The sequence below is a fragment of the Solanum pennellii genome, chromosome 10 (assembly GCF_001406875.1).
Source record: "Solanum pennellii chromosome 10, SPENNV200".
NCBI classification, from domain to species: Eukaryota; Viridiplantae; Streptophyta; class Magnoliopsida; order Solanales; family Solanaceae; genus Solanum; species Solanum pennellii.
Window position 1 is genome coordinate 75821659 of NC_028646.1, and position 11122 is coordinate 75832780.

General features: G+C 38.0%; 1 protein-coding gene across 8 annotated transcripts in view; it reads right to left on the reverse strand.

Annotated features, from left to right (window-relative positions):
* Positions 1-11113, reverse strand: part of LOC107001588 (regulatory-associated protein of TOR 1-like) — a 16491-nt gene extending 5378 nt beyond the window's left edge. For 2 of the 8 annotated variants that reach the window (XM_027912376.1, XM_027912374.1), the window contains exons 1-8: positions 9865-11113; positions 9589-9775; positions 8229-8825; positions 7735-8067; positions 7499-7622; positions 3148-3272; positions 2913-3058; positions 2496-2597 (exon numbers count right to left, since the gene is read on the reverse strand). In XM_027912376.1, coding sequence (XP_027768177.1) covers positions 2496-2597; positions 2913-3058; positions 3148-3272; positions 7499-7622; positions 7735-8067; positions 8229-8825; positions 9589-9775; positions 9865-10128 — 1878 coding nt within the window. In that variant the 5' untranslated portion in view covers positions 10129-11113. Of the gene's footprint in view, positions 1-631; positions 692-803; positions 1137-2150; positions 2255-2495; positions 2598-2886; positions 3059-3147; positions 3273-7498; positions 7623-7734; positions 8068-8228; positions 8826-9588; positions 9776-9864 lie in introns of those variants that run through there. The other 6 variants (XM_027912377.1, XM_027912375.1, XM_027912378.1 and 3 more) reach the window with 6 other exon arrangements.
* Between the last annotated feature and the right edge of the window lie 9 nt (positions 11114-11122).

Consider the following 11122-nt stretch of genomic DNA (forward strand, 5'->3'; position numbering starts at 1 on the left):
GTCGTTGGAGCTATGTGTAATCTGTCATTTCAACCAACAAATGCTGCTTTGCTGGTAAGCAATCATTCTCAAGTGGAAAGACTAGATGCAGGTCAATGACATTTAATTTAACACAAATAACGATGATTACTTTTGGTGCATGCACTTAGGAAAACAGTAAGTTGTATAAACTAAAATGGAAATATCACACTGCTTTGCATTCATTGACTAAGAAACAAAAGCAAAAATAAGCAAGAACACCTGATCCAACACCATACAAGAGTGAGGTCAAACAAAGACTTCAATATAAGTAGCATCTACGTCTTGAAGCTCTAAGAAGATATGGCGATTATTTAGAAAGCAGGCATAGTTCCAGGACATGTACATTGACCTGCATCTAGTCTTTCCACTTGAGAATGATTGCTTACCAGCAAAGCAGCATTTGTTGGTTGAAATGACAGATTACACATAGCTCCAACGACAAACCTAGAACTTGAACTAACCGACCCTTCTCGCAGTACTACGAGAGAAGATCGTGAAAAAGGAACAATGAAAACAATGTCTTCATTCAGGCCAATATTCCTCTACCTGATCCATTCACTCTCATCTGCAGCAATCACAACTGGTGGGAAAGGATGCAGCAAAGCAGTTCTCGTACCACTCTCAAACTTTGTGTCCCAAGTGGCAATTTGATTGTGCAGTCTGTTCACCGCTGAGACAAAGAAGTAAGCATTGGCCAATCAGAGACATTTTAGATAAATGATGACACACCCATGAAAGATGGTAGTGTCAAAAGGAATGAACCATAAGCCCAGTAGACTCACAACAGTGCTGGGATTTGGTGATGAGGTCAAGAGCTAACTTCTCCTTCTCTTCTCTCCTAGAAATGTTCTCTTCATTATCATCGTCTGCAGAAAGAAGTGGCTTTGAGAAGTGGCCACAACTCCAATTATAAATGGTTGATTGAGGAATAGAACTGCGTTCTGAAGCTCTAGAAGATCCACCAGAACCCAAGAGGGGATCAGCTGACCCTGAGTCTTGAGAGTTCATTGGGCGATGCCTGAAGTCTAAAGAATAAACTCTTCGCAATCCCCTTAAGAAACTGGACTGGGGGGGACTGATAGGAGGAGTCCTAAAAGGCATAGGTAAACGCCTACCTGCAACAGTTCAAGTAAGAGATTGTATCAAAGGGGAACAGAATTACTTGAAAAAGAGTATGGAGGGAAATACGTGAACATCAAGGTTAACACTAATGGATTATGGGGTAGAGAAACAACAGTAATACTGACTCCTAGTCTCCTCGCTTTGATACCATGCGTGAAAAAAGAGAGAAAATAGAACACAACTTGATTATTCCCCCAAACTATTGAGTTTAAATTACTATTTTACATGCCCTAATAAAGGAAAGAAAATAAATATATAATTACATGGAGCAAATCAAGTTATCTATTGTATTTACATTATTCTAGACTATACACAAGATTCTAACATTGTTCATGATTTTTACATGGCATAAACCTTAGAAGTCTTCCGTTATTCCCATGAAAAAAGAGGATAATAAAAGAGATAAATTTCCACCAAAATATGAAAGGAACAGCCTCATTTTTCTACTTCCCTAGATACTAGTTATTTCTAGGTCTATTATTCTGTTTTATCTATTTGAAGGCATTTTTAATAAAAGAATAAAAACACTCATTTTCCCTTTGACCTCACCTTAGAACAAGCTCCTCTAATTTTTCTGTGCTTTTGCCTTTTGGACCCATCAACATTTCAATGCATGTTCCAGTCCCCAAACATAACAAACCATCAAGCTCAACTTATCTTGTACTCTATAAAACCTACCAATTTATATTCCTGTTTTAATGCACAAAATCCACTGCTTCCAGCATCCATCTCTTCTTCTTTTTTTTCATTTTGGAAAGGTCCACCGCAACCTATTGCTTGAAGATCCACCCAAAACTACTAGTTTACTACTATATATTTCGCCGGTCTAAACCATGGCACAGTAAGTGGCGCTGACAACTTTTGAAGAACATATCAGGAATACATATACACGCACACAAATACAATGTGCTTGTGTGTGTGTGTGTGTATTTATCTAAAATGTCTCTGATTGGCCAATGCTTACTTCTTTGTCTCAGAGGTGAACAGACTGCATAATCAAATTGCCACTTGGGACACAAAGTTTGAGAGTGAATGGATCAGGTAGAGGAATATTGGCCTGAATGAAGACATTGTTTTCATCGTTCCTTTTTCACGATCTTCTCTCGTAGTACTGCGGGAAGGGTCAGTTAGTTCAAGTGGTACGAGAAATGCTTACTTCAAAGACCATTTCATTCATCAATATGTTGTGGTTCTTTTACAAAATTGACTCGAAGTTTAAAATCGTCTTTATTCATTTCACAAAATTTAGAGCACATAATAGAAACAAATACTTGAACAATGCTAAACAGTTTGCTAGTAAATGAACTACTAAAATTTGCTATTAACTCTCAGAGCAATGTCAAAAAACTCACTATTGCTGAGATGCTGCAATCCGAGTATATTGGAGAAGTATTTACAAGCTGCTCTTTGTCAAGATCCCAAGCCATGATAGAAGAAATATTACCAGATGCAAACTGATGAGGAATTTTAAAAAGTCAAATCGACATAAAAGCAAATGAGTGAAATCTCTACTTAAGTAAACTCATGCAATGAGATCACTTGTAATCGACATCATGGCTTAAACCACTCTCACCTTCTGTAAATAGTTTTTGACACCACCTAGGAGGAATATTAGTAAAATGACATTTAATTTAACACAAATAACGATGATTACTTTTGTTGCATGCACTTAGGAAAACAGTAAGTTGTATAAACTAAAATGGAAATATCACACTGCTTTGCATTCATTGACTAAATTCTTACTATTAAATGTGTTGCACAATATGTACCAGGTATCCAGATTGCTGCTGCCAATCCACAACAGCATTCACACTGTGAGAACCTGGTCTGAGACCTTGAAGTGAAGAGAATGCAGAAACTAGTTTCTGTTGACCTCTTGCAGTATACTCTTTCCAAATCCGTATGTTGCCATCGCCTTTTATAAATGAACTTTGTTAAAAATTATGCATCAATGATTGTGCACCGTCAGTTCTCATAAAAAAATCCATAGAAGCAAATTTTTACTTGAAGCAACAAGGAGCAAACTCTCATCAAGCTCATTCACGAGGCAAATCTTTGAAATTCCTTTATCAGGGTAACCATGGTTGTCGAAGCTGTTAAGAAGGGTAGCCTCCTTGTAATTCCAGACCCTGTAATACACAAAGGTACAAGCAGCATGAATTTCTGCAACTGCACAAAGAAATTGTGAAGCGGAAGAGAAAATGAGAGGAACTCGGCTTGATTATACCCTCAAATGATTGGGGTATAAATAACTATGGTTACAGGTCTTAAAGAGGAGATCAATATCCGATTACAATATGAGTAAATTAAGTGACCTACTATATTTACATATATACTAGAACTAGGTAAGCTAAAGCCCGCGCTAAGCACATGGCCAACACGGTGACTACTAAAAAGTTTTAAGGAATTTTTTCATGATTATCCACCATCATAAAATATTAACCCTTTTACAATCATTTATAGAATCCATTTATTTAAAATGTTGCATTGCAGTAGTTATGTACATTGTACATCTTAGAGATATATAATTCATATATTGTATACTATAGTGATATATAGTTAACAACAAGAGTAGTTGCATCACACTATTGTATACCTTTATACAACATGTGGCTGTATACTTTGAAGGTATTAAATATATAATTGGAAGGTTAACTATTAGTTAGTTGCTAAATTTTTTATTAAGTAGTTGTTACTAATTTCTTCTTTAAGAGTTTCGAAAGATCCATACCCAAAAGAATATTTCGCTAGTAGAAAACAAAATAGGTATTTAAAATATTTATCATACTATAAAAAATATTTGTTGTTTCGGTCAGACAATAAGCTAAATATTATTGACCAATGATTTGGTTCACGGGCAATATATAGTTCAAATTCTTTTACTTTAAGTTATTGCCTTGAAATTTCGTTGAGGCGAAATGGTCACCTGTGACCATTTACAAATGTGGATAGAAGGAAATGGCCTTCCTAATATAAAAAGATTTTAACTGATGATAAAACTGACTGCTGAGTAATTATTATAAAGATTTTTTTTTCCTTTAGAATATAGGAAAAAATTGAAGTGTTGGTTTGCTTTCTTAAGCCACCCAAAAGAGGAATTATTCCAAATAATAGTCCAGTTCATGTAAGAATGCATTTAAGTTATCTTGGTTGTTATGTTTTTCTTTAACCATTTCCCTTAACTATCAACAAACTTTTTCTTTTTTCGTGGTGTGCGAGGCTAGCTTTCACGCATTTCAACTAATTCCACCGGATACCTACACCTCCCCCTAGCAACAAGTACCAGGTAATTATGTTCAGCAAGGCTCAGATGAGAAGAAATCACCAAGTAGTTTTGTCTCTACTGGGATTTGAACGTGAGACCTCTTGATTCTCAACCCACTTCATTGAACACTAGGCCACATCCATGGGTGCAACTGTCAACAAGTTCTCATCACAGATTACTTAATACGCTACCTATTTTGCTGATATAATAGATAGGTGACGGAGTCAACTACTGTTTGATTAAAACTATCAGGATCACACACATTACTGTAGAGGTAACTCCCTTGTCTGGAGATCTATGTAACTACAGTTGCACACAAAAGCACAAGTAGGCTACTCAGAGAGAGAAACAAAAGTTTTCAGCAGGCCCACATTTTTACCGAATTGATAGTTCAAAAAGCTACCAAATTCAGCATGTGGCATGGCAATTTGAGGTGGGACCTACACTTTCAGCAAACACATCAAGTATGTACAAGTTATAAAGCTATAAGTACAATATCTTGATTAGACTTTGAAATTCTGATAATGTTCTCCTAAGCAGGACGACCCTAAGCTACTCCTGCTCCCGCTTCTATATTCCTAGTAATAGTAATATTCACAATGATGTTACCACTCCTCCTCAAGTTGGTGCAAGAAAATTATATGTACCAAGCTCACAAACGTGTTCACCAAGTCCCTAGCCTAGAACAAGTTATATATGCAACAAGCTTGACACATAATTTGTATTCACCACTTAAGGGGGAGTGCTAAAATATTCACAAGGATTCTACGACTCCCCATCAAGCTAGTGAATATAAATTATATGTCTGCAAATTGATCATTTGACCGCATGAACATTGTGACTGTCTCTTAAGAGTACCTTCTATCTGAAAAAATGGCAATCAATCTCTAAACTCCAGTTGGCCAGCGCGTGAACAGATCCTGTTAGAATCTGGGATGCTCTGGTCGGCGCATGAAGCGGCAGACAGTAGCGGAGCTGGTTGAGGATTGTTCATGTTAGTGTTCCAGTTCTCATAGCGGGTAACGGTTTGATCACAACATCTACGAAAACAAAATTATCTTTGGACCAGTGTTATCAAAGGCGCGCTTTAAGAGCGCTTAGCCCTAAAGCGAGGCTCAAAATGTGTTGAGCGCTTCACCTCGCTTTATGTGCGCTTTAGTGTTGTCGTCAAGGTTCTAAGGCAGGTATTTCCTTGCCACTGAGCCTCTTATGAAGAATTTGAAGCTAAATAATTGATATTTCACTCTATCATAATTTTTTTTCAATTTCGTTGGTCATATATTTGTCATTCATGTTTATAGTTATTAGTCTTGGACTAAACATATATATTTTATTCTTTTCTCCCTTTGCGCCTTTTTTCGTTAAAGCCCACGCTTTATTTGCGCTTTGCGCTTAAAGCCTCCTAGACCTTAGAGCTTTTCGCCTTTGATAACACTGCTTCGGACAACCGTAAGAGGTTGTCTGAAAATCTTATTTCTATATGTTGCTGGTCGTAACTAGGCTTTAATACCTAGTGAAGTTGAAGAAAAAATAAGAGGAACTCAGCACGATTATTTCATCAAGCTATTGGGGTTTGAATACTTCTGTTTACATGTCCTAAAAAGAAAAGAAAATCAGTACAAACCAATACCTAATTATAATAGAAATAAATTAAGTTACCTACTATATTCATTTGTTCTAGAATAATCACAAGGATTCTAAGAAACATAAATTTAATAGAATATCATCTGTTCCTTTACGGGTCTACAATCCAAGGGAATGGGTAGAACGACAAGGATGTTGCACATCGTATTGGAGTGGGGCGGATGAAATAAAGGCGCACATCTTGTGTCCTAAGTGAATATGTCATCGAGACTTAAAGGTAGTTTTATAGAGTGATTGTTAGACCGACTATGTTGTACAAGATGCAGTATGGCCAGTCAAGAACTTCCATTTTCAGAATATGAAGTTAGAGGAAATGAGGATGCTTAGATGGATGTGCGGGCATACTAGAAGAGACAGGATTAGGAACGAACATATGCGAGGCAAGGCTGAAGTAGCCTTCGTGTGTAGACAAGGTGCGGAGGTTGGTAGTGATAGGTTTGAAGAGAGATAGAGGTAAACTGAGAAAGAATTGGGGAAACATGATCAGACAAGATATGACTATCTCTAGTTTACCGAGGAAATGATCCTAGATAGAGGGCATGGAGGTCAAAGATTAGGGCAAACGGCAAGTAGGTTGTAGAGCATTTTCTCTCTTCATAGTGGTCATGGAAGGTTCTAGTCTTGGTGCATCTATTTGTTCCCTTGTCATACTATTACTATTATGCTAGCATTATCTTATGCTTCAGTTATATCACTACTATTATTTCCTTTATTTGGTTATCTTCAATACTTTTACTATTGGTACTTCCGTTCCTTCAATATTTTCATCATAGCTTTTTACTCTTATGTTTATTTCAGATTTTTTCTGAAAAATGTTTTTCTTAAGTCAAGGGTCTATTGAAAACAACTCTCTACCATATAAAGGTAGGGGAGGTCTGCATACACCCCCACCCTCTCTGGACCTCACTCGTGGGAACATACTAGGTATTGTTGTATCATTAGTTCCTTTATCATGAAAAAGAAGCTCAATATATCAGATCTAATGGCCAAGAAGTTGACCATGTAAAAGAAACTCAATAACTCAAACCTAATGGCCACAGAGTCAAGAAGTTGTTCTGAGGTGATGCAACATAAGGGGTGAGAAGACTAAGAAACAAAAGCAAAAATAAGCAAGAACACCTGATCCAACACCATACAAGAGTGAGGTCAAACAAAGACTTCAATATAAGTAGCATCTACGTCTTGAAGCTCTAAGAAGATATGGCGATTATTAAGAAAGCAGGCATAGTTCCAGGACATGTACATTGACCTGCATCTAGTCTTTCCACTTGAGAATGATTGCTTACCAGCAAAGCAGCATTTGTTGGTTGAAATGACAGATTACACATAGCTCCAACGACTAACCTAGAACTTGAACTAACCGACCCTTCCCGCAGTACTACGAGAGAAGATCGTGAAAAAGGAACGATGAAAACAATGTTTTCATTCAGGCCAATATTCCTCTACCTGATCCATTCACTCTCATCTGCAGCAATCACAACTGGTGAGAAGGGATGCAGCAAAGCAGTTCTCGTACCACTCTCAAACTCTGTGTCCCAAGTGGCAATTTGATTGTGCAGTCTGTTCACCGCTGAGACAAAGAAGTAAGCATTGGCCAATCAGAGACATTTTAGATAAATGATGACACACCCATGAAAGATGGTAGTGTCAAAAGGAATGAACCATAAGCCCAGTAGACTCACAACAGTGCTGGGATTTGGTGATGAGGTCAAGAGCTAACTTCTCCTTCTCTTCTCTCCTAGAAATGTTCTCTTCATTATCATCGTCTGCAGAAAGAAGTGGCTTTGAGAAGTGGCCACAGCTCCAATTATAAATGGTTGATTGAGGAATAGAACTGTGTTCTGAAGCTCTAGAAGATCCACCAGAACCCAAGAGGGGATCAGCTGACCCTGAGTCTTGAGAGTTCATTGGGCGATGCCTGAAGTCTAAAGAATAAACTCTTCGCAATCCCCTTAAGAAACTGGACTGGGGGGGACTGACAGGAGGAGTCCTAAAAGGCACAGGTAAACGCCTACCTGCAACAGTTCAAGTAAGAGATTGTATCAAAGGGGAACAGAATTACTTGAAAAAGAGCATGGAGGGAAATATGTGAACATCAAGGTTGACACTGATGGATTATGGGGTAGAGAAACAACAGTAATACTGACTCCTAGTCTCCTTTGAGCACTAAATATACCTCCACTCATGTCAAACCAAGAAGATGATCGATTCAATCCAGCAGAACTAGGGCCAGGAGATGTTGTGGATTCAACAGTTGACTCGACTGACTTGGTGAACACTTGGTCAATCCCAATAATTGAAAGCAGTCTACATCCAAGACCTGCAACGCGAGGTGATGGATCCTTTGCCAGGGCAAACATGGCCTGCACAGACTTAGTATAGAGTGAATTTTCAAGTGGTCTGGGTCTTATATGATTAACAACACCATCGCTTGCAGCATCACCCAGTCTTCCAGAATCAGAATGATGAGAAGAACCATCAGGCAAAGGAGATCCATGCATGAAGCCCGGTGTTGCAACATGGCTGCTAGTCGAGACCCTACCATCGTGAGAGATAGACGGACTGTCACCTACCACTCTCAATAAAGGAGCATTAGGAGATGGAACTACACTTCCATGTGGAACATAACAAGTTGGCGTCGTATAGCCACTACCTGAACTCTGGACCGTAGAAGAAGGCAAGGAAGTCGGCATGGAATTAGATTGACTCTTCAAATATGCAGCTGCAAGCGACTTCAGGTGCACCTTATGCCCAAAGGCAAAACGAGCCAAGGCTACAAGAATGAAGCAACATGAACAAACTAGGTCATACATTCTGTCCACAAAAGTAGATCAGGCACAAGATGAAAAAGAGAAGAATGAGGAGAAATCAGAGAATTAGACATGCTATTAAGGGAGTAGATATCATTTGGCATGCTATATCTCATGCATTTATGTATTGAAACAATTGCAGCTAACTTATATTTAATTCTTTTTGAAAATAAGAGCATGCACAGAGAAAAGTTTCATCATTCTACACTTATTTATGCACCAGCTTGTGTGCACCTCGGCGATTCCACCGGTTACCTCTCAACAGCACAAGTACGGGTAATTCTTCCCATCAAGCTTAGGCAGATGAAAAAAAATCATCTAGTGTTTTTTCACCTCCGCGGGAGTATGAACCTGAGGCCTTGGGTGCAACTTATTTTTTTATTTCCCTTTCTCCTGCCTTAAAGCAACTTTAAAGTCTTTGACCAACCGGTATGCTATTAAATACTGGTATTATTCAGCATTAATCTGCCTCTTCAAAGTAAAGATAAACAAAATTCATAGTCTGGACAGATTTAGTTCAGGAGGTGTCCTCATCATACAAGAAATGTAGTAGCACGCTGCTTTAGAGTTATCATCAAATTTCTACAATAATTAAACCTGCAATATTCTCCTCTAACAAAAAGAAAGAATAAATATGGGACAAATCAGAAAGTAAGTTAATAACAACAGTAAGTGCATCACAAAGAAATGTCTCCTCGGGGTGGGAATAATTCAGTAAAAACATACCAACAGCAACCTCAGCTCGTACCAAAGGGCTCGCATCCGAAACAACACTTAAAAGGCTCTTCATTATGACTTCTGCCCCAGTTTTTTCCTCATTGCCGTAGTCTTCATCCTCTCCAATGTCATCCATAGATGTATCAAACCCAACATCAAGTAAAGTACCTAGTGCAAATATAGATGCAGCTCGCACCTGAAATAAATTGCTCTTTTAATCGAAGTCTGAACAATAATGGAGAACCATACTAATAATACACCAAACTGACATATGATTAAACAAACCTCAGGCTGCGATTGAGTAAGTAGAGGCGCAAATATTGCTGGTGCATCTGCCTGCAAGCCTAGTACTTGTGCCTCTGCGAAATCCTCCCAGAGCTTTCCCAGACAAAGGCACAGCCATTGAAGATACAATGGTTCAGTTTGGACATCATTATAGGTTGATCCCTGAAGATGCTTCAAGCAGACATTAATAAGCCCCACTTCAATACACGCCTCCTGACCCCGTCTGTGACCATCAGCAGTTACTGCCAAGACATATGCAGCCATTGCCCTTTGCTCTGGATAAGCCTCAACGCTGTCAAGAAATCTAATGAAATATGCATGTCCACCATCCTTAACAAGGTCAACCTGGCAAGACTATCATCTCACAGGAAAAGGGTAATCTAATGAATATTAAACAAGAGGATCATAACACTTAAAGTGAATCAAGAAACACAAACCAAAGAAGATAGTTATCTAAGACAAACGTCAACACGAAGACTCTGAAATAAAAGAAAGAAACCTCAACATTTCAACATTACATAGTTTCTACACAGTATAGTCGATCAAAAGAAAGAAAACGCTCAGTGACAAGCATTGAATGAAAGGAGGAAAGAACATGTTCTGTCAACATTACAGATTCCAAAACTAGATCATTAGATTCAGGTAACATCAGAATAAAGAACAAGAGAGCATTCAAGATAGTTTAACATCCTAACAAAACATAAAACACAAACTACAAGTGTAAATTTAGTGATGATCTCATCCGTGCCAATTTACTGCTTGGTTGATGGAGCTTGCGTGGAGGTTCTGTTTTTCGTTACTTTTTCTTATAACAGCACAACATGCATTAATTAATTTGTCTGTAGCCGAAAGAAAATAACTCTAAATAATGCAATGAGTCAGAATTCAACTTCGAATTGGTGCTTAACATAGCTAAAATATCTTATATTTGCTTAGAGAGTTGTTTCTGTTTTAGAAAGTTATATTATTGATAGAAACAGCACTAAGAAAATGTTGTAAGCTGGATAATCTGAAGATAATAGCTCCTTAGACTATAAGATGTAGCACATATAACCCAAATAGGATCACTGAAATGGAAGATCACTACAGGATTGCATTACTATTTGAAGACACATACCAAAGCAATAAGTAAACTTTATCCAACAATTGTGAAACCAGTAATGTAACATAGTAGTGATTGTTGAGCAACTACGATCCAACATATCCATAAGATTTCTATTCTAGAAATGTGAACATTAAGATGTCAATCCAAGATGAA